Below are 16,290 nucleotides of genomic sequence, written 5' to 3' on the forward strand. Positions count from 1 at the left end.
TTGGATTGCATGCATAATACATAGACCTGTGTTTAATTAAGACCACAGAGAAATAATTCTGTAATTTTGTTCCAGAGATGGCTGTCTTAACAGACAGAAAGAAAAACTTATTTGCAAAAAAATCCAGCTTTTTGAGAATATTAGTCTAACTGGGTCTCCATCCCATAATCAGGTGTTATCCTTCCCCACCCACTCAAAAGTACTTTGACCTTTAGTATCAGCAGTAATAGGATAAAGCGTAAGGTAGGCACCTTGCTGGCTCCTGCTGTGCTTAACCACTACTGTCTAGATACAGGTCCCCTTCCTCCCACTGGAACTCCAGGAAGCGAAGCAGGACAGCAAGAACTGTCAGCTAGGGCAGCCGCAGTCCCTCACAAATGTTTATCTAGCAATCACCGGACCTCCTGAACCAGACATGAGCACAAACCAGCCAGGCTTTAGAACACTATACAGGCCTTTCTACTGTTAAGAAATCATGGTAATGAATACAGAGAAATGTCATGGTCCTCATCTCCCACAAAATGGACCCAGCAAAATGGCAACTGCTAAGTCCTCCCCATTTGACACTGCACAATACAGTTTAGAAGGCAAGTAAGACCAGTATTCAAATAGTACTTTTTCAGTGTGGCAAATTCAGGCTCACAAGGTGATGGTACAGAGAAGTGCTTTGGATGACAAAGGTACTAGAGAGCCAGCTCTTTGAGACTAAGAGATATTTCCCTGTCTAACAGCAAATAAAAGCCAAGAGGAATTACAGCTGCTCTTTCATACTCTATCAAGGAGTAGACAGTCAAGTGGAGGAGTAGAAAAACAAGCTGTTTGAATTGCAGGACATTATCATTACAGGATCAAGAAGGTATAGATGCCCATGAATACATTTAGGTTACGAATCTAGAGCAAGTTCCTAACTGTTGGAATACATTAAGTTCTATAGCAGCCTTCTAAATGATGCAGTCAGTGCAAGAAACCTAGCCAGTTTTTAACTGAAGCTGAATAAATTTATGCAGACTACAGGATACGATTGTTTGCAGAAGCAAGATGGGCAATTAGTCTGGAATCCTTTCTACTCTGTATGCTTATGTCCAGGATCAAAAAGAACAGGTACTCCCGTAAACAAACTGAGGAACCCAGTTGTGAGGAAGAAAAAGAAATCTGTTTTGAATTGTGGCTTACTCCTAGCAACAGCTTTCCTCACAAGAATATTCAGAAACTGATAATGCAACTTGAAAAGCAAATGTATTCTCATTTCCAGCTAACACAGATAGGCTTGTTCCCCTTTTTGGTAAAAATATCTGCATACATGTAGGTACCTGTGGAACCATCGCAACCTTCTGATTTCTTTTGGGTGACCTTGTGTTTATTTGTCTGTCGTCATCTTCACAGAAGAGTCGACTCCGTTTTGAATTTCTGAAGGGCTGCATGTATCAAAATTAAGAATGAATTACAAGAAAAAAAATAATCTGATTTCTCTGTTCATGCACAGAATTCACAGTGAGAGAAATGGAATGCCTTTTCTCTTGCCACCTATTGGTGCACAATAAGTAGTGCCTCCTAGCAGTTAGAGATCTAAGGGCTGAGAGAAGAGAATAAGGAATTTAAGATTCCAGGCTTTCCAGTGCTAACTATAACCCATTACTATACTGCTGGCCCAGTTCCACAGAAGTATTTAGATCCTTACTCCCACTTGTTTCCAGAGGAGTTAGGTGTCTAAACACTTGTGTATCTAAGCTTGCTTTGGTTATAAGCATATCTGCTACATGGTTTGCTCTGAATTGTGGGCCAAAAAAAAAGTTTATTCAAACAGTGCATTTATTTTGGTATGTTATCAGTAAAAATATTAGCTAGATATAATTTTTTTGCAAGGATTTCTTGTGAGTCTAATAAAGTGTTGGGGGTTTGTTGTTTTGTTAACTTACTGAAAGTGCCTACACTGCAAAATGCTAAGAAGCTGAAGTCTAAAGAAACTAAAACTTGAGTAAGTTATGTGAAAATACCAGAAAAGAGAAGAATTTAGAATTTATGCTACCTAAAATTTACCTGTATGCCAAGACGCCATAGCTCAAAGAGAATTAGAAGGCTGATTGAAAACAAGAAACCATATTACAAATACATGTAATGAAAAAAACACTTCCATTTGGTTATTCCTCAACATTCTACCCTATGACAAAACGCTTATGCTTTCAGGACAAAAGAGCAACTTGTGACTGGCTAGTGCTGAGAGCAAGCAGCCTTTCCTTCCACGAGGACTTAGTGGCTCAGCACCAGAGCCAGGCACAGTTGAAAAGTGTCTCCTTTGCAGAACCCCAAGACTACATACACCCTGTAGCATGCTTCATACTTCAAACTATTTACAAAGGTGATGAGTAAAGGCAGAACAAATGCAGATTTCACTTCTTTCAGTACAGATGGTGAAAGTGCTACAAGTTGATATGGGTATAAAAAAAAACACCCACAATGTGAAGAATAATGATGACAAAGATAAGCCCTTAATAGGAGTCAGGAACAAAATAAACAAATAAAGTGAAATAAAACTTCAAGCAGTTACACTTAAGAAGGCATTTAATAAGTTTATGACTGATTAAAGTATCTGTTTGAAAAGAGATATTCTCTATTAAATTAATCAGTGCTGTCTGTCCCATGCCATGCGAACAGCTGGAGCTTTCCCAGGGAAATGTGCCTTTCTTACTCTAAATCATATATATTTTATAAATATAACTACACAAGAGTATTTAAGTAACGATAGTGCCCTGTATGTGCTAGACACCTATGCACATTCAGCACACAGAAGAAAACATCCATTCCTTGTAGATGTTACAAACCAGGAAAGAGACACACACTGAACAGAAGAACTACATACTGGCAAGGTAACTGAATGGTGCCTGCATCATATTAACATCGTCATTAGTTTGTTACTCTCTTCACATCTTCCAACTCACTAAACCTTAAGAACAATCTTAAAAATTTCAATTACAATGTCTTTATGTTCTTTTATAACATCTCTGCCATCCTTGACAAACTATTCATCCTCAAAAAGAAAGGTGAGAACTATTCTAACTTTTGAGCAAGAAAACAAACCCACAATCGTGTTCCAACAATAAGAACTGTTACATCGCACAACTCCAGGACTTTTTAATCACAGCATTCTGCCCACAGGATGAAGAGCCAGGTTCCTATTGAATATTTGCAACTATATTTTAGTCTTGACATTTGAGATGCTGGTTCCAGAACAACTTTTTTCTCCCAAATGTCTATATAGTTATTGATTTTATGACACTATACTGGTTGAAAAGCACGTGCCAACACAGAAACACAAACAGTAAAACAATCTAGACAAAGCTTAAGAATTCCTTCAACCTTATGCTAAGGCTATGATCCAAACCATGAGAACTGTTCTACAACCCTCAACAGAAGCTGCCAAAGTCACTATCCAAAACTGAGAAGCATTTCACTGGTCTGGACTGCCAGTGCCTTACAGGAGAATAAAATAACAAGTGTTGCAAAGAGGTATTGCCCATGTTAGCTAAATAGGTCAGGCATTTTTTGAAAGATTTTTCAATCAACAGTACAATGTCTGCAAAACTTCCAGTGTTCAGGGAACTCAAGAGTAGTGCAGAAGAGCACATCACACCTCAGCAACACGGGCCACTGCTAACACATCAGACTACCCTCTGGTCTTCCTCCCAGCTTTCTACAGAACACTGAGCTACATTCAAAGTTTGACTCATTTTTATTACCTACAGCCAGCGTACCTAAAGATTGACAAAGTTTTTGGTCAAATGTTATGGCTAGTGACTTTGGTTCTTCAGCACATGCGATCTTCTAAGTTATCAGTAAGGCTTGTTGCTGTGAGAAGATGAGCATTCCTGAGGAACAGCAGAAAAATGTGACATGAACTCCTCAGGAGCTAAGGGCCACCACAAAGTTCTGATCACTGGAACTGCACTTTGTAGACCTTACGTTCTCTAGCATAAACACATAGCAACATGTATGTATATATACCTGTGTAAATCCTACCAAAATAAACACCTTCTCTATATAAGTTTCTCTCTGCAGGGAGAAGATCACAGAACAAGTTACATATGACAGATGTCAGTCACACTGCTTGATGCGCTGCTGGATGCTGCTCAGATATTTTGATTACGTGCAGAGCAGGCAAGTGCGATACATTTTCAAACATAATGCTTTGCTTCCAATAAACAAACAGTTCACAAAAACAGGTGATAGTTGGCAAGTTGATTGCAATTGCTGTAGAAGGTGGCAGCACCAGGAAAGTATGGAAGGAAGATCCGTCTCGCAATTGAGACAGCATTTTGTATACTCTCCAAGGTGTAGTAAAAAGAGCACGCAGTATTACAGGTGTAGACAAACAAGGTACTGGGTGCAATATAGCTGGTGGCAAAACCAAACCAAACCCACATTATTCGGTAACGTAGAGGAGGTGGAGAATAGCTCGAATGTGATACAACCGGGAAAGAAACAACAATGGAATATTTAAAAAAGAGAGAGGGCAAGGGTCAACCCAAACACCAGACACGTGCCCTTGGAGGCTGCAGGCTCATTACTTTTCATTCCTCCACCCCAAATTACTCTGTAATGTAAGGTCTCCTATGAAACCTCAGAACACTACATGGCATTTCACTGACATTCCTTTTTTTTGGTTAAAATCTGGCCCCCAGAAGACACAATGATGGAAGTGCATTATGACATTTTCCCTTCCTTTTCTTTACGCATCAGTTCTCAGCCATAATTAGATGTGAGATATTTCATGAGGTAAAACAAATGGTTGATCAGAACTGGTGATTCCCAAGTTCAAGGTGGTAGAATACAGTACAAACATTTCACACAGCACTTGCTTTACAAAAAATGAGGGGAAATTATTACAAGCTACCTTGAACAACGTCAGCAATTTAATTTGATTATTAATTTATAAAATATGTTTTCATCTCATATCAAACTGTATAGACTGCTTGTGAAGGACATAGCTTAACATTTGGAAATTATGAAACTATAAATCTGAGCCAAATTTTCTGATCCTTAGATTTGATTCATTTTGTGGCATTTTACCAGTGCTGAAGCTGTCTTTTTATTGCTTCTTACCATTTCCACTGCAGAACCAGCATTCTTGCTTTTCCAAATCGGTGTTTTCTGCAGAGAATTATACTTTTCATTCCACGAACTGGATAAACTTCCCTCTGTTTTGAAGAAATCATGTCATTAAGATACATATACATATATGTATGTTATAAGATAACTACTGACCAAAAGCTAGCATAACATAATTAACTACTAATATATTTTTTTGTTACTTGCAACATCATCTTTGGATTCAACTACAAATGGATTTTAGTTTCAACATTTTTATTAAATAGTTCTGAACACCAATTAAAAAAAAATTAAGAGATTTTTAGTACAAGGAGAAACATGAACATTTTTTACTCCTGACACCATTTAGATTTCTTGAAACCTCCTTTACTGGAATCGGTTACTTCCACTGCCAGGTTGACCCACATCTAGACAGCTGTACTGTGGCTTTAACTGAAACCTGGAGATGGAAAACCCCACAAGACCTGGCTGCCTTCTGGTTCTAAAAAATTAAGTGGGTGCACACCAACAAGCATATAAAATTTTATTGAAACAAACATATATTAGTTACACACACAGATTATGTCTTCTTCCTTGTGTAAAAACCTTGTAAAATATTAAGAAACTTTTTTTGTTGGGCAGATTATAAGTACTTGAATGTTCATGAAGACAACAACAAAGCAAAAGATATAAGGAACAGATTTTTGATTTAGCCCACAACTTGCTGACAGAAAACATGATGAGATTGTGAGATGCGTTCCTAATGTCAATTTTGTCACGTGTACAGGTCTCGCTAAAAATCCTTCCTCTATCTCATCCTCAAGAGAGAAAAGATTATCTCAATCTTCTCATGAATCCTGATGCCTAGGCAGTACTTAGGAATAAAAAACACATTTCAGGAATTTCACCCAGAAAAGCAGTGTCTAAATACACCACAACATATATAGTTTCAACCACCGAGGATTATTAGTCCACAGCACTAACAAATATCCACAACAAACCCAATCACATTTCAACAAAAAACCTTTCTCAGTGTTATTTTCTTGAACTTTTTGAAGTCAGACTAGGTACAAATAAATAATACATTAATTTCTTACCTTTCAAGCTCACAAGTGCTTTTGCTGAAGAACCTGCAATATACCAAAAAGTCCACATAAATCATAAGTTATTTCAAACCGTAGAGCCTATGCAGAGTCTACTCAATTCTTAATTAATTCTTAGGCAGAATGTGGAATTTAATATTAAATACTTCACAGCTGAATGAGTGAACCCAGTGCGCCCTCCACGGCAACTAAATATAGCATTGTATGTTTATTACCCAATGAATCTTGAAAAGATATTAATTTTTTTTCCCTTTATTTTCACATCTACAAAACTGCTCCAGATGCCAAGCTCTTTTGTTTAACACAGCAAATTCTGAAGAAGCTTTATGTCCAAACTACACGCTTCTATGTGGCTGCTTGTTTGATGCAGTTGCAAACGTATTACACAATTGACAAGGAAACTGTAATGAACACTGCTACTTTTTTAAAAAAATTATTTCTAGCAATTAAAAATTCTTCAATGCCAAAAATTTCCACAAAAGCAGTAGCCTATGCTCTCTAAGCTTGGTTCACAAGTAGGGAGACGGATAGTTAGTTGCGCCCTGGTGGAACCTCCTAATTCAGAAAGGCACCAGGTTCAGATATAAATGCAGACAGGATCCTTAGTTTGCTTGAATTGTTCAAACTGTGTCACACATTCATCAGAATGTCACTTCTCCCCTTCCACTGCATCTGTAGGACCTCTGCAGCGCTTCTGTGCCAGGAAGGACAAAACTGGGCCTATGGCCTTCATGCTCTGGAATTTTCAAATGTCTAAGAATGAGCTGTTTGAAGCAAGTACATTAGCAGATGGGAAAGATATTTCTGCATAATAATGCTTCCACAGATTCATGCTTTTCCCTCAGATCAACTTTATCTTTCCAGTTACGTTCCAGTGTTGCAACCACTCCTTCTTGCATTGCATCCTGTTCTCCCCCTTACTTTCCTTGCTCCCTCTTTCAGCTTCTCTTTAGTTCTGTTCCAAGAACAGTACTGACTCCAAAGACTCCAAGAAATTCCTTTTCTTGTGGCTGTTCTGTATCTAGGTCGTAATCCCACTAACTTCACAGTGCCAGAGAACCTTGCTTCTAAGAGGATACATTCCAGGAAATATCACAGAGACAAAAAATGAATTATTGCCCCTTTCCAGGGAAACAGCATTTTGGTTTGAGGTGGACTGTTGAATACAGGTGCAGCAATGGCAACCCCCCCACATTCCTTATTTTTTCATCATATTATTTTGTTTGCTGCCATCTTATTATAACTCGTGTTAAAAAAAGTTCAATAAGCGAAGAAAAAGGAAAGAAAATTTCTATTATTTAAAAAAAAAAATTAAAAAAATATTTAAGATAGGAAATGGAATCAGTTTTGACTCACTGGTGGTTTAGAGGGCCTCCACCCAGTACCTCCCAAGCTGTTCAAATCTACAACAACTAACACTTAAGGGATTACATGTCAAAAACAAGGTGATGAACCTGGGCTATACTCTTGCCCTTCTTACACATTTCTTTTCTGACATATCACATTTGTTGGGTTGGAGACCTAACAGTGACTGATACAGGAGCATGCTTCTATGATGATCTGATTCACAGTCAATTCAGCTCTTGTAACTAAGCTGTACATTAAAGGTATCACAGGATTAAAGCCTTTTTTTTCTTATTATTTCATACTAACAATCAGATACTGTACACTGTGCATGCATAAATACATGGGTACCCTGCTATCAACCAAGAACACAGTCCTGAACAGTAACAGCAAGAACAGCGAAGAACTAGTGTCCCCCTAAATTAACACAAGGGATGGTGGGAAGTGTGTGCAGAGATCAGTAAGTACAAGCAGTTTAAGAACATGGGGAAAGTACATGTCATTGGGGATGGAAAGGCAGAAGCAGGGTCATCAGGATTGTCCAGCGGAGATGCTGGCTTTTCAGCATGAATCACTGTTCTGAAAGATCTCAGGCACTGCATCTGCAAGACTGATTTTACAATAATTTTCCCCTTTTTCTGACCATCTTGCTCACATGAATCAAGTTCAGTCAATTCAGTCAAGGGTAAGTATGTCAAGAATGGAAACGAAACAACTCAGCAAGAGGCAGCAAAGCTTTATACAGGGAGTGGTGTCAATCTCATAGCTGAAGTGCCTGAGATCCTTTGCTAACCATGACACTCAGGTGCTTTACCTGTGAGACTGATGATGGGTCAGTGGAGCAGGGCATTAGATGATTTGCATCAGAAACAACAGGTAAAGAAGTGATGGACAGAAGAATGTTGGTGTGCTACATTCTAGCTTTGTAAGATTACCACTCCAAAACAGCATTAGTTGCCAAGGATTTTTCCACATGGGATAGTTAATCTTCAACAGATGCATGCTAGAATAAGGCTGCTCATTTGTTTTCACTTAACCTGCAACCGAAGTAATGTAACCAGAAAAGGCCATCTTTATTTAGGAATACAAATGTCCAAAGAAGAAATACCTGATCTAGGCAAGTTCAAAGTTAAACTAAACTATTTTAATGTAACAAGTTGCAGAAAATTATTAACACCAACATTTCTGTAGCTTAAAGCATTAGAATACATGTAGGGTAGAAAATTACAACGGTGATGTCCGTAAGCTTAATTTTACCTTAAAGGCAACAATATGCTACAAGGGTTTTCTTGTCAAGTTCTTCTGTGTTGATTTTAGGGACTACCTGCAACAACAGCAAACTGCAAGGAATACGCCTTGTTTAAGTGAAGAAGGTACACCTCCCTACTTTTTCCATTTAGATTGGCAATAGCGGGCCAGAAAAACAGAAACTAGGATGACCCTCTAAGTAATAATATGTTACAATAAAAACCAACCATATTTAAGCATTTCAGAAACTATAAAAAATGCAAAGTGATTTAGGACAGATTAAGTTTATTAAAACTATCCAAAATTTTAGTCAAAGTAATTATTAGATTTATAATATCCCAGTCTGACATTAAACACCACTAATTTTGTACACTCCTGTTCTGAATAACAAATTATAATCATAGGCAGTCTTTCTAACCTGCACTTTAATTATAAACACAGAGATTAAAGTAGAATATAGAGACATGCTTGAATGTAAACACCTATTATGACAATGACACAGATTTCATTTCTACAAACACCAAACACTAAAAAAACAAATGGGTGGAAAGGAAGAAATGAGGCCTATGCATCATTTAGCATATTATGGCTAAGAGCTAATTCCAGATCCTCCCGGTTCAGAGGATCATGGAAATGACCTTTTTAATACAGAGAGTAAAAAACCCTCAACCTAGGGACGAAGCACAGCCAGCTCACCACAGCAGTGGCTTAGGAACTAGGCCTGCTTTCAGTAGCCTAACTGGCATACTATTCCAGTGCAAACTGTACGATTGCCTTAGTCTTGTCTTAGTATCCTACTGAGTATTGCTTTGCCTATGTTGTTAGTAAATTAATACTGGAACACAGTGTTCATACTTGACTAAGTCTGAAAAATTAGGAAAGGATTCAGAACAGAGCTAGGGGAAAGATTTGAAGATCTATAAACATGCCTTATTGCGAGAAAGTCAAGACACTCCAACCTTGTTCTTCCCAAAGAAGGTCAAGATCTGCACTGATCACAAGTATCTACAAAGGAAGATAATTCAGACAGTAAATAGCTCTGCAGCCTTTTTTTTACATGGAAAGGCATAACTACATCTATTTGTCAGAAACTAACATTGGATATGTTCAGGTTAAACAGATTTTATGTAACTATACTACAAAAGGGCATGTCGAGCTCCCTATCATTGCAGATCTTTAAACCAAGTTTACATCTATTTTTAAAGAGAAAACTACGGCTAAAAAGGAAACATGGAACCAATGCACAGAAGTTCCAGATACCAGTATCCTAGCATGTTTAATGAAGAATGCAAGAGGATTACAACGGCCTTTTCTGGACCTAAAAAAAATAATATCTGTAAAATATGTGCAGCACAGATGTGCAGTAAAAATAACTGCACGCTAGATTATGAGGCATTTAATAGTATGGTAACAGGAAGCTCATTAGTAACCAAGAGTCAGGAATAAGTGTATTTATGTGTTTTAAACATTTGCAAGCAGTCATTTTCAGGAAGTCCATGTTAAACCAAATAAAAAAAATTTAAATAACCTCGAGTCCACCAAGTCTAGCATGATAAGGACCTTGGTGTTTTCATGCTAGGCTAGCTAGAGGCTGGGCCAGCTCCAGTGGCTGCCCATGCGGGGTCCAGCAGATGGACAGCTCCCCTAGTCCTCATCCGCCACCCTCCCTGCACCAGCACGGCCACCAGGAATCGTTCCTCTAGCTCCAGCCTCCTTCTCCCAGCACAAGGGAGCACACACAGAGGACTGAGGATTACATGAAGAGAGCCTAAAAACCCTCCTCTAACTGCTCTGCAAGCAGTACACACAGACTTAAAAAGGAACTCTGACAATTTGCCCTCCAAAAAGTATTGCTGATGTGGAAATGGGCTCTGAGGCATGGGAAAAAAGAACAAAAGCTTTTCTCCTTTTCAAAAGTTAAAGTTGGGTTTAAGTTTAAAAACAAGCATCTATGGTCTCCCCTCATTTGAAAACACTGTAACTGAAGAGGTGGAGTATGACTGCAATTCCATACGGGCAGTTGTGGATGCCCTGAGGTGTATTTTCAGTACTAACATGAAGCAAAGCAGTTTAAGTACAGCTTCCCAACAGCTGATGTTAAAATTTGAACAGGAACACAGACAAGCACATTACACTTATGAAAGTATTTTCAGATTTTTTTATAATTAATTCATAATGAGTGATTACAATTTTGAAATTAAAGGTTACAAGTAACCACAGGGATGTACCATAGCTACTGATTTTACTAATGTGCAGACACAAGGGGCTTATCTAAATTAATCTAGAAAATTCTAGGATCCAAATAAGCAGTTAAATAATGTAAAACCTTTCCAGATCATTACATTATTTTGTCTAAATTCTACACAGGTGAGCAGTTACTTTAACATTGGTTGCACGACTACCTCAAAACCCCTTGTAATTAAACTACATCACCAACGCTAAAAATGGTGTTACAGAGGAAAACCATGGAGAAGGGAAAAACATGAGCATTTATTATACGTTGAGTCATTAACCCTCCGAGCAATCATTCATCTACACAAGCACGGTGCAAGCTGTTCCAGCGGAGGAAGCATCTCAAACAATTGGCCACTAAAAGGATGGCTTATTCAGGAAAGTTTAGAAAGTAAAAAACACTTATCAGAGGTTTCAGGTAGCTTTTAAGCTCCCCCAAAACTCTGGGCTTGCTGAAGAGGTAAACAAATAAATAAATGAACAATAACTTTTCGCTTCAATCATAAATCAGTATTTCCTTCATGCTTTGAGCCCACTAATAAACTGACATCAATGCATTTCCAAAACCTAATTTAACTACTGGATGGAAATATTTTTTTCAGCCATGTAAGCCCTTTCACAGAACTTGTGTAGACAATACCCACAATACCAAAGCCCTCTTTTTGAAACACTGTATTCTTATAACGGACAATACGTTGATACCATGGTAACATACAATTTTAAAGGTATGCAGCACAAACGATCCCAAAATTATTAGTTGTGGGTTCTATTTAGCAGCCACAAAACTAATATCGAGCTTTCTCTCAAATGCTGTAATCTCATACAGTTCTGCTGATTTTTGCCTCAAATGTCCACAGCACAGTGGTGCTAGGGCTCATGGCCTCTTGGGACTAGAATGTGCCACATCCTACCTCCAGCTATCCATGAAAGTGTCAGAGCGGAGCAGGGGCAGGGTGCCTGTGAACCACAGCATAAGGTTGTGCTGGGGGTAAGGACAATGACTTGCGCAGCTCCATCCATGGGATAAAAGGCCATGCAGAAAGATGCTTGTCCCTTTCTTCTGCCTGTCCTAAAACACAAGGTCCTAGAAACACCACCAGCAATGTCTACCAATACGATATTTGGCAATATATGACTGTTCTCAGTATTCATACTGTAAAAGGTTAATTAATGCTTTGACACCCAGCACTGCTTCCTTTCCTAATCACCTGCCACTTGTTGGTGTTTGCCTACATACAACACAGAAACACTGTGCTCCACAGCAGCTCAGTGGTTTACGGCTGGCGGCAGCACCATGCTGATGACAATTTAGTTAGCTAAGCATGCTTTCACTTCTATCAAAAATGAGATCTCACTCTCACTTTTACAGAGCTGTAAAATTTCAGACGTCCTCCTCATTCATACTGACTTGTGCAAAAGAATGCACCAAGACACAGCTTTGCCTGTGGTGGTGTCTGCAGAGCTCTGTCTCTACTGGGACTAGGTCGGTCTTGTAGTCACATTTGCACATGTTGTCTGTTTTATCCAAGTCTCACCTCAGCTTCATTGCGTGTATTTTATAACTGAATAACCCATAAATAAGATGGTTATTACTAGGAGCAGGAGACAGGGCAGCATTATGTACAGCCCAATACAATCAACTGTTTTCCTCTTCTGAGACAGAGAGAAATAGCCATCTGGTTTGCAGCAGTAAAACTGCCCACCATTTACCTCCACTGCAAAACTACCAGGAGATAAGACGGGTGAAAAAAATGCATTGACTAAAATTAGTCACTCATCGGGCACCAACCCAACAGTCTGCAGAAATGAATTTTTTCTGCAAAATATAAATCCAATTACCAGTATTGGAAGTACTTCTGCAGTTGGGACCTTTAAAATTCTGGAATTTTTCAGCTAGAGGGTTTGCCACAGAATCTTTCTTTCTTCACAGTACTTTGCTCCATCCCAGTTTACCAGATCCCTCTGCCCTGGCAGGACTCGTATGAAAAGGCCTCAACTACAAGAAATGCACATAAACTTATGCATTACCATCTTCTTCATTTTTAAGGTGGCCAGTGTGAACTCTATCCATTCCAAAAGGACAGAATGTCAGCTTTAGAGAAGAATGGAACAATAGTAACTTTAGCAGATAAAATAAGCACACATTATGAGAGACAACTATGTGCATTATGTTCATCTCTCTGCTGGGTTAAGGAATATTCACTGCCCAGCTGCATAACACCTACTTGCCCTCCGGCAAGTTCTGTAATCAGAATACTCTGGGACAAATTCCGCTTAATCAGATTTCCAATTTGAAAGTGAAACTACATACTCCTTACCACACTGCAAAATGTCAGTTTTCTTGTCGCTGAGTATGCTGTGTTTACTTATAATTCTTTTAATGTGAAAACTCAGTTATGGTCTACTACTTTACTATAAACTATGCTGGAGAAAATTCACAGGGGTGATACATAAATCTGAAAGCCTGTTTGTTAGTCATGAACTGATCTAACTTTTTTAGTATCATATTTGTACTGCACCGTGGAAGATTCCAAAAACAATTTTGCAATGCTTACCGTTACTATCCCTTATACATCAAGCTGCAGACCAAAAGCTGCACAAAGTCAGTATTAAATCAGTCAGAACTGAGTTTACATCTTAAGTATAGGACTGGAAATGAAACAATTATGTGCTGTGATAGTTAGTGTAACTTGAAATATGTGCAGCAATAGTTAGAGTGTAATTTGGAAATATCCAGTGCACCAAAGTTGGAAAGAATAGGAATGGATGCACAAGGCAAACACTCTTTGAAACTTTCACATTTCTACCTGTTTACCAACACCAGCACTAGAGAAAACACGAAGCTTCCTATCTGATGAAAAACCAAAACATCCCCTACTTGTGCCAAACTTGGGTAAATACAAACCTTAGAGGGAAGGTCAGCAGAGCAGAAGTCTATTACCTTCATAAATACATGCACTGTGTGTCTGCTTCACCTGCTCAGCAGATACCATAACGACACTGCTGGCAAGGGTCTGCAGTATAGCACAGTCCTAAGAGAATCTGAACAGCACACTCTATTCTAGTATCTGTGACAGGTAAAGCAACAGACCTGTCAAATCCCCCTAATCCCACTGTAGGCAAGATAAAGGTGGCAGAGACAAAAAGTTACTTTTCATACTTTTGTTAACTTCTTGAAAAACTTCCAGGTAACATAACCTGGGAGACAGGTAAAGCAAAAGGAGAAACAGTAACTTAAACACTGTCCATTTTAGCCAAGAAAGAAGGTTGATTCAATAAGCAATAAACCATTGCTAATTGTTAATTACAGTTGTCTCAGCTGGTCCATGACTTGTATTAATCAGACTCTAATGTGGTACAGCGTACATGACTGAGCTGTACCAAACTGAGTGTCAGTTCTGTCCTTAATTTATGATGATCCTTCATAAATCTGTTCAGTTAACACCATGACACTGGCCACGTATGCATATTAACCAATTTTGCTTTTGACAGTTGTCATGAGTTGTAACAAAGACCTACACAGAGTAGTCAGAAGCAAGATTTCAACTCTGAGAATCTTCTGATATAGAAATAGTTGGTACGTTTGTGAACTTGCATGGCAATGAACAAAATGGTTTCACCAAAAAAGTCTACCCTATTGTGTGCACATTTATTGAAACCACTAAATGCCCTAGTTTTAGCTTAACATGTATTTACAGTTTGTAAGAAAACATGTCAAGATAGCATGTAGACATGTTTTACGTTGAATAATTTCCTCTTCTGTAACACTCAAGTACCTCATGCACGAATCCATATACACAACAACACATGTATTTTTCCATCTATACCCAAGTTTTTATCTAATCCTCATGTGCACTGCAAATGACATCCATGCAAACCCTATGCAGATGTATAGGTCTGTATGTACATACACAAGCAAGCATGTATTTTCATGCCGTCTTCCTGTGTGACCAGCTTTCATCTACTGACAGACAATACAGGGTCTTTGAGAGATTCCCTCCGCATTTATCAGTGCCCCCTAGATGCAATGTGCACACCCTCCCCCCCCAGCCCTTCAGAGGTGCTCCCACCGTACTGCGATCACTAAGCCCTCCTTCCCCCCTAGGACGAAGGAAGGGACAGGAGCACGGGGCTGCTCCCGCCCGGGGCAGGACGCCGCTCCCCCGCAGCGCCCCGGTGCCGGCGGCAGGGCCGGCTGTCAGGTGCGCCCCGCACCCCCCGCCCTCCGCGCCGCGCCCCTACCCCGCACCCCGCCCGCCAGGTGACGCCCGGCCAGCCCCGCCGCCTCACCCGGGCGGGGCGGGGGGCCCAGCCCCGGCACCCCCGAGGGCAACGGGGGTCGCACTCTCAGGGGGGAGCCCCTCGCCCGCCGCCCTCCCCGCGCCACCGGCTGGGCCGGGGCCTCGCCCGGGAGGGGCGGCGGCGGCGGGGCGAGGGGGGGGGACGGGCCGGCCCGGTTGCCAGGGAGGAGGCTCGGGCTCCGGCCCCGCACAGCGCCCACGGCGAGAGGGAGGGAGGCGGGCCGGCGGCGGGGCGCGGCGCGGGCGTCCCGCCGGAGCGGGGGGGAGGCGAGGGCGAGGGGGCGGCGGTGCCGGGAGGGCGGCGGCGGCAGGGACACCGGTCGCTACTCACTCTCGTCAGGCAGCTGATCGAGCTCCGCCATCTTGAACGAGCCGCGCCGCTTTTTCAAAGGCTGCCTGGCGCGGTGCATTCTGGGGGAGGAGACGGGGCCTTGCGCGAGGCGGCGCTGCCGCGCGGGGACGGCACTCGCGGGCCGGGCGCGCGGTGCGCGCGTGCGCGGGGCAGGCGGGAAACCGGGGGGGGGAATGCGGGTAACGGGCGTTCGCCGCCCTGAGGAGCCACGGGCTGAGGGGAGGGGGACGGGCGGCGGGCTGTTCGCCCCGCGCTCCCGCGGAGGGGAAACGGGCTTCGTCCCGATCCGCTTCGGTACGAGGGGAACCGCGCCTGTGACAGAAACCGTACGCTCCCCCCCGCGGGCCTCCTGGAGCCTGGCGGGATGAGGGGGAACGGGCGGCTCCGGGTGGTAGGCTGCCACTGGTCCGAAGGGGCTCCCTAAAGGAGCCGTGCTAGCTTAGTGCCTTTAAACAACCTTTATATTCTATCCGTCTTCCTTTGTTAAATACTAATTTTTTGCTAAATTCCACCTATTTTCCTTGTCTCTGCTTTTCACCTGTCCCATGCCTAAACAAAATGCCTGCAAAGGTGAGGCTACAGGAGGGGTGACCGATAAGAACAATAACCCCGGCATAATCAGTCCTGG

The 16,290-nt window shown here is 41.2% G+C and overlaps 1 protein-coding gene across 4 annotated transcripts in view; it reads right to left on the reverse strand.

Moving 5' to 3' along the window:
* The window catches only part of LIN9 (lin-9 DREAM MuvB core complex component), a 39,968-nt gene extending 24,153 nt beyond the window's left edge, over positions 1 to 15,815 (reverse strand). The window contains exons 1-6 of one of the 4 annotated variants that reach the window (XM_080408744.1): positions 15,642 to 15,697; positions 9,707 to 9,782; positions 8,787 to 8,869; positions 6,180 to 6,212; positions 5,098 to 5,192; positions 1,311 to 1,415 (exon numbers count right to left, since the gene is read on the reverse strand). In XM_080408744.1, coding sequence (XP_080264870.1) covers positions 1,311 to 1,415; positions 5,098 to 5,100 — 108 coding nt within the window. In that variant the 5' untranslated portion in view covers positions 5,101 to 5,192; positions 6,180 to 6,212; positions 8,787 to 8,869; positions 9,707 to 9,782; positions 15,642 to 15,697. Of the gene's footprint in view, positions 1 to 1,310; positions 1,416 to 5,097; positions 5,193 to 6,179; positions 6,213 to 8,786; positions 8,870 to 9,706; positions 9,783 to 15,641 lie in introns of all 4 variants that reach the window. The other 3 variants (XM_080408745.1, XM_080408742.1, XM_080408743.1) reach the window with 3 other exon arrangements.
* Positions 15,816 to 16,290: the final 475 nt, after the last annotated feature.

This window comes from Falco punctatus (genome assembly GCF_963210335.1).
Source record: "Falco punctatus genome assembly, chromosome: 12".
NCBI classification, from domain to species: Eukaryota; Metazoa; Chordata; class Aves; order Falconiformes; family Falconidae; genus Falco; species Falco punctatus.